The following is a 17384-nucleotide window of genomic DNA, read 5'->3' on the forward strand; positions in this document are numbered from 1 at the left end:
TCCACTGAATATTTACGATAAAGCATACACCTAGCCTTAGATTTCCTAGAGTTAAATATCATGTATTCCCGTTAGTTGTTTTCAAGCAACAATTGATATAGAGACCTTTGACTACATAGGATAGAAGGCACCGAGCTTAATGACCTGTCAAAAACATCAACCGAGCTTTCCTAGCCATCAAAATGCCCACTAGTCCTGTACAAAAAGGCAAACTTTAGTAAAACATCTTTGTGAGAAGTCCAAATATCTCCAGCAAGAAAAACGAAATTTAACTCTTATTCCATACATACATACATACATACATATAAATATATTTATATATATATATATATATATACTGTAGACACACACACACATACACATATATATATATACACACACACACACACATATATATACACTCACACAAACTTACATAAACACACACAGTAGCCACAAGACACAGCAGAAGCAAAGGCAGAAAAGATGAGCAAACAGGAAGGATAGGAACACGTGCAGAAGAAGGAAACAGACTTTGACGGCCAGCAGGAGCAGGGTTTAGACAAGAAAGCAGGCCACAGCCCTTAAGGAGGAAATAGAAGACAGCATGAAAGAGAGGAAGAGAAGAAGCGACGGCCTTCTCTAATAAAAAACAGACAGCAACCGGATAGCCAGCAAGAAGGAAAACAACTAGCAAGCAAAGAGCAGAGCTGCGAACACACACAGACGACCTACAGAGATGCAAGAGCAGGCAATGACCTGAAAACCTGAAAGAAGGCAGACGACGAGCAGGAGCAGCAGCTTTGCGAACCACCACACACACATGTATATACATACACTTGCATATACACTTACTTACATACATATATACAAGCATACATACATATACATACAACTACATATGCATATATATACATGCGCATGTGCATACATGTACGTATATGTATACATATACATACATACACACATACGTCTGTCCATAAGTGTGTTTGTGACGTGTACATATGTGTGTACGTATATGTATACATACACACATACGACTGTCCATAAGTGTGTTTGTGATGTGTACATATTCTCGTGCGTATATATATGTATATACATGTGTATATATACATATCATACATGCATATAAGTAGAAACATGCACGTGTGATAGATTATTAGAGATGTATATATATACGTGGGAATTGATCCTAACCTGTTCCTGCCCCAAGCTCAAGACCAGCCATATTGTCAAGTTCATTGGTTGTTTGCATCTTATGCAATAAGAAATCACCAAGTAAAAGAGAACCCTTCCAAATCTAGCAAAAAATGTACACAACATTAAATAATTAAGCTACATGTAGGGCTAAAATTGTAGAAGAATGCAACGTCTAGGAGTCCTTACATCATAGTTATAGGAGACATGGCAAAAATGGAAATGGCAAGTTTGAGGGGGTTGAAAGGGGGAAATACCACATCAGCAAGGGGGAAGGAGGAATACATGGAGATGTAAGAAATTAGCAGATATACGATTAGACTTAATGGAGAGGTGATTGGTGAGGAGAAGAAACAAAAAAGGAGCTTATTTTGGCCTGAAATCGGGGGTTTTGCATAGGAAACGGCATGTGTTACTGTGAAAACAGCTATAGCAAAAACAAAAGGCAATGGGAGACATTTCCTGGCATTTCCCGAATCGAAAAACATTTCCTGTAACCATGCCTTACATCGCTTCAAATCCAATTATTTAAACCCATGGCGGAACACCCAAAAAGGAAGCAATTGCTTTTTATATACCTGTAAACCCACATAAGGAATACTTGTTTTCAAGCGGTGATGTATGGAAATAATATCTTTGTGAGTCTCAACTGCATAGATGCAAAAGCGAGAAAAAAGTCAAATTTCCACAAAAGAACTTTTCTGAGAGTACAGTTTCTTCTTGCATGAGGACAAAACTCCATTATAATTGCTATTTCAAAGTAATTTTCTTTTTTTTGTGAGGAAGTAAAGAATCACAAATAGTAATGTAATGCTAACTAATGCATGTGCATCGCTTTCCTCCTTGCAACTCTCTAGATGTTACGCCAAAAATTGTCTTCTCACTTCAAACTCTCTCCACAGATGGGCTCCCAAAGTAGCCACTGAGCAAACACACACTGTTAGGTATAATGGCTAACCAGCCATACTTGCCTGCCTGCCCCTCCACTGAGCTTCTTTATGATCAATGTTCTACAATGCAAATTTGCCAGACACTTCACAAAAATGCTCAAGGCACTATTTCTACGCTTACCCACTCTATACAATGGGTAATTTTAGGGCATAGATCTACTAGGGAATTTCCGATCTGAATTTTGAAGAGGCTTGGCAGTGGTGCTTTGTAGACCATAATGGAGGCTTGTATTCAGGGACTGCCTTTGCATGGTAAAATGAAGGGTGTCATGGATGAGCTTTTGTCTGAGGTGCATGATGTCCTTACCTTGGACAAGGGTCCAACTCTTAAGACGCTGACGAGGTCATTCTTCTAGCCTTATATGAAGCGGCATGTAGGCAGAGAAGGCGTTCAGTTTTTTCTTAAGTGATTGGGTCTACTTGAAGCTGCATCATCCTATTTAAATTACAATTAAAAAACACTTTAAAGAAACCTCGCCATAAAGACCTTTATACCTTCAACTAGAATATAAACATGCTTAAGCCCACGTCTTATATAAGCTTCATGAAACCATACCATCATGCAGCCGTCTTAGTTTGCACCGTGGCATGACAAGATCCCCATTCTCATCCACAACCACATGACCGTCAATCAAGTCACTCGGTTGGTCATGCACAGAATAGTCATTAGCAGCATTGGAAGGACTGGCATTTTTTGCACTCAGAATCTCGTGCTTATCTGCACAACACAAATATAGCAGAATACCTGCATTATAACTAACAGCAGGACATGCACAGAAACATACAAAAGTACCTTTAAGTTTCAACTTCTTGACAGTCCTCTAAGTTGTCTTCTTGGAGCTGGCTTACCACCAAAGCAAAGTTCAGGTCCTAGACTTCTGTGGTTTAAAAAGACAAAGCTCCAAGTACAGCTTTCTGCATAAAAATCATCCTAGACATCTGTGAAGGAGCGGCTGCATATGGTCAAGAATGAAATATGAACTACACTAGAGGCAAACCAGGTGGATTCACCTTCATACGGTTCAAAAAAAATTGCAAGGAGAACAAAATCGTTGATGATAACTCACACTCCAAGCCAAAATAGAGTTGCCAAGAGCAAAAACAAGGGGATCTCTGATGAAATTCTCACACTCCACACACAAAGCAATACACCTCAATACACATCAAGCCTTACTTCAGAATTTTTTAATGCGAGTTGTAACATGCGCAAGCTTATAGAAAAGGATTATACTTTGACTTCAGCCCCTTTGTTCTTGACAATGTATAGCACAATGTGATGAAAGTAAGAGTGCATAGAGAGAGAGGAGAGACATACACACAATTGGGTCCCAAATACCCTCTCAAGGGCCCCCACCACGTATGGTGTGTTTGTGTGAGGATTATGTTGTTAATCCCTCATATTGTGTACTAATTACTACTTAAGTACTTAACTTAGAGAACAAGAGACTTCAGGAGAACACTTGAGAGAAGATTGAATTGATTAAACTGAGTACAAGAGGTCTCTTATATAGGAGATGAAGAGACACATTTGAAGAGGCATGTCCTTTAACGAAAGGATATGACCATAGACGAAAGGGTACAACTTTAGGCTAAGGGATGTGTCTATTCGATGTAGAGGCACAACCATTCATCAAGGGATACAACCATTCGTCGAAGGGATGTGGCTATTCGATGAAGAGGTACATCCTTTGGCGAAGAATCGCAACCAGTCGAGAGCAGGGGTTCCCTTGGCTGGTTACTCTTTGCATCTGCAACAGGAATTAGCAATGAAGAGAGAAATGAAGAGAGAATCTGATACACACATACGTCACAATCGTGACATTCCCTCCCATTTAAAATAAAACCCGTGTGTCAAATGATAGACATCCGTTTGTCAAAGAACTCCTGAAGAAGATTAGGGTACTGCTGCATGTCTTCATCTGTTTGCCGAGTGGAATCAGACTCATCCAAATCCATCCACTTCACAAGAAATTCTATAATCAACTTTCTTCTTGTTTCCTTCTGACGTACGTCAAGAATTACTTCTGGAACAAGGATAATATGGTCATCTTCAATTTCTGGTACATATGAAGATAAGTCTGGAACAGGCGAATCTCCTTGAACATACTGTACGTCAAGAATTACTTCTGGAACAAGGATAATATGGTCATCTTCAATTTCTGGTACATATGAAGATAAGTCTGGAACAGGCGAATCTCCTTGAACATACTGCTTGAGCCAAGAAATGTGAAAAGTCGGATGAACCTTCCCCCATGAAGGTGGAAGTTCCAACTTGTAACTGACAACTGAATTTTTCTGAAGAATCTTGAAAGGTCCATAGAAGCGAGCTCGCAACTTTGGAAGAACCGACTTCACTGTTTTGTAGCGGGGTGAGGTGCCACATACAACAAGACCAAATCTCCTTCTTGAAAATCTGCATGTCGACGATGCTTGTTGGCCTGCACATGGACCAATTTATCTCGAACTTGCACAAGCACATCTTGCATCTTCTGAACCAACTGATCTGCCAACGCCACTTTGTGTTGTAAAACAAAGTTTGTAGGCACAAGAGGAGTATGCCCATATGCTGCTTGAAATGGAGTCAATCCAATTGCTGAATGATGGGAATTATTATAAGCAAATTCCACGAATGCGATCAGAAAAGAACAGCAATTCATCTACGATGGTGTAGGCTACAAACATGTTCATTTTTGCAGGACTGGGATTAGAAGATTTGAGAGCACGGAACACATCTCCAAAATCTCTATCAGTCAAATACTCATTCTTGAAACAAGCAGGGATTTCCATTTGCACATCTGTGATGGCAAAATTAGTGGCTCGAGGCATGCGGCTCAAAGCATCTGCAACCACATTCTGAAGACCAGGAACATACTGGATAGTCATGTGGAAATTAGCCAAGAATTCAACCCATTGGCCTTGTCAAGAGTTCATTACAGGCTGAGTGAAAATGTACGTCAGAGATTGATGATCTCTACGTACAACTGAATCTGCTCCAAGAAGATAATGTCTCCAAGTCTGATAAGCATGCACGATTGCCAAAAACTCCCTATCATACACAGGATACCTGCTTTGAATGGCTGAAAACTTCCTGCTGTCAAAAGCAATGACACGATCATTTTGCATCAAAACTCCACCAGAAGCACGATCTGAGGCATCTGTCATTACATCAAAGGGCTGGGTGGGATCTGCAACGGCCAAGACCAGGGTTGTCGTCGAGGCGTGCTTGAGATCATTGAAGGATTGCTCAGCTTCAGAAGACCACTTAAGTTTGTCCAGCTTTGTCAATTCTGTCAAAGGGGCAGCAATCTCTGAAAACTTATGCACCTTGTTGTGATAAAAGTTAGCAAGTCCCAAGAAAGATCGAACATCTAAAATGGTGAGAGGCAAAGGCCAATCCACAATCGCCTGAATCTCCTTAGGATCTACTGCAATCCCATTAGCAGAAATGATGTGACCAAGATATTCCACATGGTTCTTGAAAAATTCGCTCTTCTTCTTGTTGATGTACAACACATTGGTGCGTAGTACTCCAAAGACAATCTGTAAATGCTCTTTGTGATCGACCAAAGATCGGCTAAAAACCAGAATATCATCGAGATAAACGATCACAAACTTGTCCAGGTACGGCCCAAAAATTTCATTCATCAGGGTCATGAAAGTGGCCGGGGCATTGGTTAACCCAAAAGGTATGACCAAGAATTCATAATGGCCATATTTTATCCGAAAGGCTATCTTGTATTCATCACCATTACGGATACGAATTTGATGATAGCCGAATTTCAAATCAATCTTGGAAAACACCTTTGCACCAAGCAGCTGGTCGAACAACTCATCGATGCGAGACAAAGGGAATTTGTTCTTGATTGTCAGCTTGTTGAGAGCACAGTAATCAATGCAAAGCCACAATGATCCATCCTTCTTTTTGACAAGCAAAACCGGGGCTCTGAAGGGACTTTTGCTGGGCGGATGTGACCTTTGTCCAGCAACTCCTGTAATTGCCTTTGTATCTCCTGAGATTCAGAGTAAGAAACACGGTATGGAGCTCGGGTTGGAGGAGGTTGACCTAGGACAAGATCAATCAGGTGATCCACAGGGCGACGAGAAGACAATGTCGTCGGAAGATCATTCGGAAACAGATCCTGAAAAGGCTTGAAGAAGGGTTGCTCCAAGTAAGCAGTTGTTGATGACGAGGCTTGAGATTGCTCACTAGTTTCTGCTTCAATCTCCCGTAACATGACCAAGGCTGTTGTACAGTCATGTTTGCGGATGAGCCGCTTGACTTGCAGAGCAGAAACAACAGTGATGGGTTTGGCACTGAAAAGGCCACGAAGTTCCAGCTCTCGACCATCATGGTATAACTGGATCGAATGAGAACGAAAGCTGATCACTGGATCATATCGATACAGTCAAGATTGTCCCAATATCCTATCATAATGTTGACAATGGCATCACTGAAAAATTAAGGTGATCTTGATAATCTTGAATCTGGAACTGAAGCTGTTGCACCTTTTTGTTACAATTAAGGAAGGAACCATCAGCAAGCTCTACTTGAAAAGCATCCACAAAATGTCGGGTCTATAGGCGAAGCTTGTGAACCAAAGAAGTGCCCACAAAATTAGTGGAACAGCCACTGTCCACTAGCACATTGATGGGATGGTCGCCAATGAAACCCAGAAGACTAAGGACCAACTTGGAAATATTCACTAGAACAGGGTTGGTACTTTGGCCATTAAGCATCAGGGTACTGACAACTTCAGAAACTCGAATAGAGCAAGCTGTTTGTTTGCCTTTGTCTTTCACAGGAGGCGGGTCATGATCAGCATGGGGGCAACTATCCACCTCAGAATTGCGCCGAGTGTTGGAAGGTTTAGGGCGCTGAGAACATTCATACCACCGATGATTGCCAGAACAAATTGTACAGAGGCCTGGACGACTAGGTTGGGATGAAGTGGCAGTCGATGAAGAGGTTTGCTGTCCTGAAGAGGTTTCTCGCTTGAAGTTGCGCCGATCATTGCTGCGACGGTCCTGTCGTCGAGACCGATCTCAGTTTCTGCTGCCAGAGGATTCGGCCTGAGAGGATGCTGCATTTGACGCGGGAACTTGCCCGAAGAAGCGCGACCGGAAGGACTGTTGTTCAGAATATGGTCGCCTAGAGTTAGGTTGTCCGGCATTGGGACGCTGGGATTGGCTAGTCCCATTGGGTCGATTCTGCTGGTAAGAACGGGCGCCGGAGGAAAAGTTCCTCGGAGGACCTGGTAATCACTAATGCGCTCGACATACGAGATTGCTTCATCCAGGGTGGCAGGATTGTACTTATGGACTTCGTCTTGGATCGTGGGTTCAAGCCCGTCAATGAAGCTGTGAAGCTGGTCAGAGGAGCTAAGTGTCTCTATCTCGAGAGCCAGTTTTTGAAACTCTGAGATGTACGCGGCCACGGAGCCAGTTTGACTCAGGCGGCAGAGAGAAGACCTGGCATGAAAGTTCGCATTTGCAGGCTCAAAAGCCTTGCGAAGAGCACGCCGGAATTTATCCCACGTCGGAGTAGACTTGCCATCTGAAATCCTGCGTCGCCACCAAAGGAAGGCGGTATCTTTCAAGAGGGTGCTGGCCAATGCCACCTTTTTATTCTCGGGCAACTCAGTATCTGAGAAATAAACCTCCATCTTGTAGAGCCAGTGATCGATTAACCGCTTATCACGACGGCCATTGTAGGGCTCACGCAACTTGATATCCATCTTTCTTGTCTATGCTGTGGTCATTAATTTATACAAAAGTTTGAGTTCAACATTGTCCACCTCGGCGGTCGGATCGGGAGGAGTTGACGGATCGTCCTGTTGGCCCACCGAGGACGATGACGATGTTGGTGAATGCGATCGACGCGCCCGCTGTGACTTCCTGGATCCCTTGCACTGGTGTTGGTTCCGTTGTTGCATGTCTTCCATTTGTGATCGCATGGATGTCATTCCTTCGAAAAGGGCCCTTTGCAAGTCCTCCATCTGTTGTTGAAGAGTGGTCATTTGCAAGGCCTCCATCTGGGGATCCGGATCGGCGGGTGACACGTCGTCGTGCGAAGTCGACATCCAGGGAACTCAAAGAGAGTATTGAGGTGAAGAAGGAAAGGTCCACCCGGGATGTAGGATGGGAGGAACAGCTGCTGGAGAGGCAGTGATGGGATCCGCGTACTCGAAGTCAGGGTCCTCCACTTCCTCGAGATCGTCCTCGGAGCTAATTCATCTGCTTCCACTTCCTCGTTTGGTTCCGCCAAAGAGCTGGGCACCGAAGATAATGGAGTATAGACGAAGATTTCGCAGTAGAATGTCACAGGAGGGCGCGTGGAGAGGATATTGTGGAGGCCATCCACACTGCACTCTGGAAGAAAATGTGCCAACTGAGGGTACCGTGACAAGAAGTACTCGAAATGAGCAAGGTGCAGTGGCTCGCAGGTGAGGAAAATAGTCCAGATCACCCAAGTTTGGGGTTCGGTTGCATGCGGGCTGCTGACATGTATGCGGTACACATGTGAGGCCGGGGCTGCTGGTACAGGGGAGTCCGGGAGACTTGGAATCCACCCAGCATCGGCGGGAAGTGGCACCGGTTTCGAAGTGGGGGCACGAAGAGGGCTGTGTTCGGGAAGGAGAGCCTCAGGGATCTCGTCGATGTAACTCAGGTAGTGGATGTTCATGTAGGGCTCCTCCGGAAAATTATCCATGAAGCATGCATGTAAATGGCAAGAGCGCGGCACACACAGCGTAACATGGGCAGAGCCGAGAGAGGATGGCAGCAAACGTGCAGTAGGCGGCATCCTGACAGCCGAGAGGTTAAGTGTCGAATCGCCAACAGAAGGGGGGGGCGCTTCACACGCGGTAAGAGCACGTGCTCTTACCGTTACGGTTGCTTGGAAACGTCACGTACACGGACGGAAGAGGGGGTGTGCCTCTTCGAAGGGGCGCAACCTGCATCTGCACGAAGCGAGAAGGGGGCGCTCGATACTCAGTAGAGAGGGGGGGCTCATGGCCCGCAGCGAAGGGATACCACCACCGGCACAAGGGAGGGGGTCATCCAGGTATGCAGAAAGGGCTCCGCTCTCTGAGACATGAAAGGATGCGTGTGTGTGGGTGTGGAAAAAAAATATTTTACATCACCATGGTCAAAGCTTTACGCCAGGTCCACCATCGCTCCGCTGCTTCCATACAACACCGAGAAGAGGGATGGAAGGGGGAGTGCCGCGGAGAGAGTGAGGGCTTCACAACCCACGGGTAGGAAAAGTTTTTGCTCTGATACCACGGTGAGGATTATGTTGTTAATCCCTCATATTGTGTACTAATTACTACTTAAGTACTTAACTTAGAGAACAAGAGACTTCAGGAGAACACTTGAGAGAAGATTGAATTGATTAAACTGAGTACAAGAGGTCTCTTATATAGGAGATGAAGAGACATTTGAAGAGGCATGTCCTTTAACGAAAGGATATGACCATAGACGAAAGGGTACAACTTTAGGCTAAGGGATGTGTCTATTCGATGTAGAGGCACAACCATTCATTAAGGGATACAACCATTCGTCGAAGAGGTACATCCTTTGGCGAAGAGTCACAACCAGTCGAGGGCAGGGGTTCCCATGGCTGGTTACTCTTTGCATCTGCAACAGAAATCAGCAATGAAGAGAGAATCTGATACACACATACGTCACAATCGTGACAGTTTGCTTTATTGAATGAGTACACTGGCAGATTGCTGGCTGTAAATAATGAGGACTAAATTAACTTGGTTACCTTCACTTGGATGAGATTGCATTTATCCTGAAGATGACCCCTTGATCTACACTTTCCACCTTGCCTTTAGCCCCTTCTTGGCTATTTCAGATCTTGGCTCTTGCAGAGAATATGAGATGAGAGATGCAAAAGACTAACCATTGCTTACATAGCCTCCTCATCTCGTAGTCAGTTTGCTGTGTTGCTATCGGCTTGCTCGCGACTAGGAAAAAACAGTATTTACTGCCATCACTTCACACGAGTGAGATTGCGCAGCCCCTACTGCTGCTATAGCAAGGCTCCATGGGCCTTCTAAGTCTGTCCAATAACCTAGGACTGGCCTATGAGTAGTCTCAATAATGGGCTCTTTGGTGGCTCTTTTACAAGCCCAACATGGCTGTCCATGAGTGAAACTACACCAGCCAGGTGTGAACATTCTTGGGCACCATCTCGTGACAGTACGCATGTCAACACTTAAAATGTAAAAGCCACATTGCACAAAACAACTAAATGATACATCATTGCACAAGATAATCTGCAAAAGAGACCGGCACTGCACAAAACGCCACCATTGGGGCTGCGAACGGGCCAACCCCCCCTCAATATTGAAGTATATTATTAGAGTATTTAATCTGTACAAAGTTCCAAGGGCTTGCCTACCAGATAATCCAATCCAAGGGCTTGCCTGCCAAATAATCCAATGCAATGAAGTATGAAGACAAGTTACCCAAACAAAAGTGTGTCGGAGTAGACTAACGATGCCAGACTCGTCGAACGAGTCTATAGAAATTTTTTATTATAAAAGTGTTATTTTCATTGAATTTAATTTCTATGCATAGAAAAATCCTGGCTCACACCTTCGCAAAGACAGTGGCTCAAGCCTCCCTAGTACGAGTACACAAACAGGTACAAGTACATGAATAGGTACTGGTACGCAATGTCAATAGCCGGTACTCAAACACGTACACTTGGTGCCGGTTCATAGTACGTACATCTGGTACTATAGATATAGGTTGATATTCAGCAGGTACTTGTAGGTACAATAGGGTATGTACTTACAAGTACAATAGGTTTTTAGCATGTACTTGCTGGTACAGTAAGGTTTCAGCATGTACTTGCAGGTACAGTAAAGTTTCAGTAAGTATTTGCAGGTACAAAGTCGGGTACAGCAAAGTGCCATTGGCAGCTACAGCAGGTTGCAGGTACAGTCAGGTACAGCAGGTACAGTAAGGCGGTTACAACAGTCAGGTACAGCTGCAGTCAGGTGCTGCAAATTCACAAGTACAGCAGATGTAGTCGAGTACACCTCGTGCAGGTGGCTACAGCAGGTACAGTCGGGTACAGCTGGTACAGAGGTACAGAACCAGGTGCTGTACAGCAGCAAGGGGAACTCCTGAGTGTCGATTTGCTGACGGAGTGGTTAGGAGTGCTGCGTCAGCTACCAAACGTGTCACAGAGTAATCGTGGGAGAGGTTGATGGGCTTGAGGTGGAAGGGGACCAACCTCCAGGTGCCATGTGGCCAAGCCCACCTCAAACTAGGGAAGGCACATCTTTTAAGGGTTCACACATTAATGTCTGTTTGCAAGGTTAAGGGTGCCCACAGGATTGGGGTTGCCCACACAAATGTCTATTGGGCCCAAGCACTAGCCAATGGTGGCCAGTGCCAGACTTAAATGAATGTGAACAGTGAAGGTTATAAAACCTTTACATTAAAGAACAAAGCTTTAGATTATTACTTACCACCTGTTCACATGCCACAAACCATGTCAGAATACACGGCATTTGCACGGTTCACGGGTGGGCGTCCCCTACCCACGTCATAGCAAGCAGTCACAGGAAAACAAGTAACGAAGACAGTTTCAATTAGACAGAGATGCATGCATTTGCATTATACAATGGATATATCTCCCGTTCCTAGAACCTGTATGTAAGCACAGCGGGGCATGCAGTGATAGACTCAACCACGTGTCCAAGAGATAAAGATATAGAGAGAGAGGGGAGAGAGAGAAGGGAATAGGGATCTTGCATAGTACACCTCATTGAGCGGGGAACAGGCCCCGCCCCCTTTCAAGAATTTATTCAGGAACAATCCACGGGCACGCTGGCCAAGATCAATACAATCAATGAATACAAAAGCAAACAAATATACCGATGTAGAATCCCTAAGTTGAAGTCGGTGTTGAGGCACGAGATCTCTCATGCTGAGCACACCACGGGGATGGCCCACAAGTATCTCTCACCGAGCTAGTACCAGATCCAATATCCAAATCCAATGAATCCAAGTCCAAGTTCCAAGTCCAAATCAAATCCAAAACCAGGTCCAGATCAAGTCCAAGTCCAGATCCATGTCCAAGCTATATGTCCAAGTTCCATGGACCATGCCCAATCTCTATGTCCAAGTTCTCCATGTCTATGCTTCATGTCCAACCTCTATGTTCAAGTTCTCCATGTCTATGCTTCATGTCCAACCTCTATGTTCCATGTCCAAGTTCTCCATGTCTATGCTTCATGTCCAAGCTCTATGTTCCATGTTCTATGTCCAAGCTTCGTGCCCAAGTTCCATATCCAAGTTACTCCAAGCTCGTAAACAAAGCACACGGTGGATATGTGCAGTCGACGGGGTATCTGATGCTCATTCGTATGATAGATATCCAATCTTGGTGTAGGAGGCAGCCCCCCACAAAGATATCCGAAAGCTAGGTAGCGGCGCAGACACTGTCAGGTGGTGGCTAGCACACAGGTAACGGCGACAACTTTAGCTGGAGACAACGGAGTTGGCTGCAATCAGCAGCACTGGCCGCGTTGGTTGGTTGGCGGCACTTGCAGCAGCACCAGTGGCAACGCTTTAGAAGATAAGCAAAGGCGCAAGCGCTCGTAAGACAAGGGCGGCGCAAGCGCTGAGGGGCCGGCAGCGCTGATGCTAGCGGTAGAAGTTGGCACAAAGGCTGGCGGTGCACCCAGGCTACGCACAGCAGAGATCAAGTGTATAGATAACAGCGAACGGGGGTGCCGAGGAGTGGCAGGAAAAAAAAATTTAAGTAGTGCCACACAGCACAAATGTGTGTCAAATTTCTGTGTGTTGTCTTTGCGAGTATTTCTGGGCTTATTAAAGTCCAAGGTGTATGTTGTGTACTATTCAGTTATGTGTTGTGTATTGTTCAATTGTGTGTTGTGAGTAACCTGATCTTGTGTGTACTCTACCCTTGGGAACCCATATCTAGCATGAGAAACTAGAGCCAATGTGCCTAGATTTATCCTTGACACAGTATGAGGTAATAATCCCTCGAGGAAGAGATTGTTGGGAATCAAGTTCTTACCTATGTGTGAAAGGCTTCTAAGCTTGATCAAACGTGTGTGTGTGTGTGTGTGAACATGCCTAAAAATGCTCATTTACATGTGTGTGTGTGTGTGTGTGTGTGAACCACCTCTTATAATATCTAGCTAATTGTGTGACATGACATAAGCAATGATGTCATGGGAAGAATCTTTGGGCCTATACAGGCTACTTCCATTGAAGAAATAATCTAGTACAAATCATATCATTATCATTTGAGTCTCGCTAGCTCTCTCTCTTTCTCTCTCTATTACTATCGACTGCTTCAACACAATAGCTATGGCGTACCTCTTCGATCCCCCATAGGCTGTTAACTGTGCAACCCTAGTAGCTGAACCATTACCCTTCCTTTCTAGGTCTCTTCCGAAGTCTACCTTTTCAAAACGAAGCAAAACCAATCACCTTCCTCAAGGTCTAGATGCTTTCTATGCTTGTCAATAGACTTCTTAAGCTAGTCCTATGATCGAGCAATGGTTGTCCCCACCTTCATATAGGCATCATCCAAATCTCGAACAAACTAATCCATAGTAAAGATCTCATCTTTGGTCTTGAGAATGGATGGAACAACCACCTTACCAGAAATAATCTCAAAAGGAGGTTTTCCCATAGAAGAATGCACCGTATTATTGTATGCAAACTCTATCAAGGGTAAATACTTTCCCCACAAAGTCTTGAGATCTGCTACATAACTCTTACGCAAATCAGGCACCGCTGAATTTGTGGCTTCAATCTGCCCATGAGGGTGAGGATGTTAGGTTGAAGAGAAACTCAGCTTCGTTCCTATATTGTCAAAAAGAGCTCTCCAAAACAAGCTCGTCATGCTCCGACCTCTACCCCCACCAATGGACTTTGGCATACCATGATGCTTGAACACCTACGAAAGAAAGATGCGCATTGCAAACCATATGCTAACCATTTATAGACCACCAAAAATGAGCCTATTTGCTAAACTTGTCAATAATCGTCAAAATAGTATTTCCATAGAAGGCCTGGGGGGGGCAAGTCCATGATAAAGTCCATAGTAATACTCTCCCATGGGTCACTAAGAATGGGTAAGGGCTGAAGTAAACCGGTAGCCTTCTGCTGACCAAACTTCACCTTCTGACACATGAGACACTATCTTACATAAACCTCAATAGCCAAAAGAAACACCTTTCAATCATCTCAGTCATAGGAAAATACATCGATGACTTGCATAGGGAGGAGCACGGCACTCATCCATTACTCTATCCCTAAGATCTTTCACCACATAGACAGTTCTAATGCATAAGAAAGCCATCCTTCAAAGCATAGGACACCACTGGTTTTCTTGCTTGAAAATCCCTCCATAAAGGTGCAAAATCCTCATCCACATTGAAACACCCCAAGCAAGAGTCCACTCACATGTGTGTCTACCCAAGACCGATGCTCACACTTGAATACCCGAGAAGCACACAAGCCACTTCAAACACGCACATCCGATCAACACACAAACACCCGAACAAGGAAACATAAAGGGGTTCTGCGAGTACTCGCCACCCAATCATAGGCTCCAAATCACACATTGTGGTAAGCCACCCCCAAGCTAGAGGTCAAGGCAACCCAAGCAAGCTTGCACCCTTAAGGCACGTGTGTCCCATACCACGCATCCCCAATCCTCACGACAATCAATGGTGCAGCTAGCCATTGGGCATTACAAGTAGGTTTCCGATTAAGGAATTAACTTAACCACTTAAGCAAGAATTAAGACAAGATGACAAATTGATAAACCATTCTAACATGCACATGACAACAAAAATAAACAATAATAAGATATTGGTGGGCAGGAATGGGCCGATTCCCAGATTGGTAATTCTCATATTACACAGGAGTATTTATGTACGCTTGAGGGTGTCCTACACGACCACCAAATTTCTAACATGAACATAAAAGCAGCATATCAAGTAATACCCACAAAGGGTGCTCAGGGAATGCATTCCCCAAGTACTCTTCCTTTGTCACTATCCCTCATCACCCCATGGAGAAGGCAACATGCTATCCCATGCCCAAGTACAAGATGCCCAAGTATAAGGTGGATCTCCTTAGAGATTGCGACCACACCCTGTGGAATCTACACATGTACTTACTAACCTACCCATGGCAAAGAGAGTCGTCAGCATAGTAGCTCTGAAAAGTATTTTAAAGCGTTTCGTGTTGTGAAACGTGTTGCCTGCGGGAATAGGCTAAGGCCTAAATACATAATTTTGTGTATATTCTATACTCAAAAATAGATATTTTTTGCAGTTTTTGAATGAAACTTTTTTTTGGCGTTTCAAAAAAATATTAAACTCCTGAAACATTACTGAAACCTGTTTCAAATCAGGCGTTTCTGAAATTCCTGGTAAATATGATCCCCAGGACATGTGATTACCTGAAACCGTCGAGTCATTTCAGGTCCTCATGTTTTCCAGAGCTTTCCAATGCTTTTGGAGAGGTTCGGGCAGTGGCCAAGAGTGTAAGCAGCCCTCGGAGTTCTTTAGCTACTTCAACAAAGTACGGCAGCCACGTCAGCAAGTACAGCAGCAAGGTCAACTGTACGGCAGAGTGCAGAGGAGTACAGTGGCAAGTACATATACGGCAGCAGGTATGGCAGAGATGCACAAGCCATGTCAGCAGTACGGCCACTGTAAAGCATCAGCAACGTGGCAATGGTTGTGCGACAGCAGGTGCAGGGTGACATCAGCAAGTACAACAGCTGTCCGCAACGTCGACAACAAGTATGGTGACATCAGCTGTAGAGACAGCAGTCATGCAATAAGCAGCAGGGCGCACGTTGCAGAGGTGCGCCCAGATGATGATGTCGATGGTGATGGAGAGGAAACGGGAGTAGAGGTTCAATACCCAAGGTGCTCAATAGCACCTTGGGCATATTGAGCACCCACATGTACAATGTGCTCAATACGGAGTTCATGAGAGCACTGAGGCTATTTTTCTACCAAGGTTCTAACGTCAGCAAGAGGGGGATCCCTCAACAGATAAAAAGTTTTAGGTTTTTCGCAAGTTCAGAATCAGCAACTAAAGAGGAGGAGGTGCCACTCTATAATTATGAAGAATCAACGGACATTCACAACCCATAGTTGGTGGCAACACCAACAACAAGGATCTTGCAACAATGCAAGATCAATCGAAGAGTTCACCACACTTGACTATGTGGCTTAACAGAATTCACAATCACCATAAGAGGATCAAACACAGATTGACGCACAGCTTACACAATAGAAGAGTTTTCTTTTCTTTGACCTTAGAAGGACAAATAAAATGACTTTTCAAAATTAAGCTTCTCATCCCGTTATATGCAGGGTAAAATGCCTCGAGAGGGCTCCCAAGGCTTCAAATTTGGGGGCTGGACTTGAACCCAAACCCTTATAGCATTCCCACACCATCTGAGCAATCCTTTCGATGATGCATTGATGTGGGCACACATGGCAGGAGATAAACATACCAGATATGGGAGACGAAGCGATGGTGAAGAGCGAAAGGCAGGACGCGTTCTCTGGCGAGCAGCCCACATGCACTTCGCTCATCACTTGCTCACCATCATCCATGTTCGGTCAACAGGAGTACTAGGGTAATCCGAAAACTGCCGTATTTTGTTTTAGTGCAGAGGAGATCGTGACCGTTAGATCTTGGAGTGCTCATGGACTGCCACCAAGCGGACAACTGCTCAAGGCGAGCTAGTCCAAGGCACCCTTTCTGATGACAATAGAGCCAAACATTGCTAGGCTAAAGAGCATCCCTCATTCATAGCCTCCTATGACTTACATCACACATCCACCGAACAAGGTCTAAAGCGTAATGTGGATGTGGCAAAACATCAGTGTTGTAAAATTTGAGCTTCATGTTGTCCAAGCTCGATTGTGTCAAGGACCCACATCCCATGGACAAATTAGGGGATTTTTCATCCATCATGGTTAGGTCGCTCATTCACATACTCCTAAGACTTGGAATGATTTCAAACTTCTCCACCGAACAAAGTCTGAAGCTTGACGTGGCAAAACATCAATGTTGCAAATTTTAATCTTCACGTTGTCCACACCTAATTGGTTTAAGGGCCCACATCCCATGGACAAATTGGGAGTTTTTCATCCAGAGTGGTCAAAGCTCACTCATCTTGAGAAAGTACTTTCAAAAAATGAGTTTTAGCCCCACAAATCG

At 44.5% G+C, this 17384-nt stretch overlaps 1 protein-coding gene across 1 annotated transcript in view; it reads right to left on the minus strand.

Annotated features, from left to right (window-relative positions):
• The window catches only part of LOC147621782 (Putative methyltransferase family protein), a 30708-nt gene extending 13751 nt beyond the window's left edge, over window positions 1-16957 (minus strand). Inside the window, exons 1-5 of the mRNA XM_086822788.1 lie at window positions 16672-16957; window positions 2683-2844; window positions 1755-1825; window positions 1177-1279; window positions 145-195 (exon numbers count right to left, since the gene is read on the minus strand). Of these exons, the coding sequence (XP_086678914.1) occupies window positions 145-195; window positions 1177-1279; window positions 1755-1825; window positions 2683-2844; window positions 16672-16774 (490 nt within the window). The 5' untranslated portion in view covers window positions 16775-16957. The remainder of the gene's footprint in view (window positions 1-144; window positions 196-1176; window positions 1280-1754; window positions 1826-2682; window positions 2845-16671) is intronic.
• Window positions 16958-17384: the final 427 nt, after the last annotated feature.

Source organism: Cibotium barometz, chromosome 29 (assembly GCF_041138505.1).
Source record: "Cibotium barometz isolate CiBa-2024 chromosome 29, ASM4113850v1, whole genome shotgun sequence".
Taxonomy (NCBI): Eukaryota; Viridiplantae; Streptophyta; class Polypodiopsida; order Cyatheales; family Cibotiaceae; genus Cibotium; species Cibotium barometz.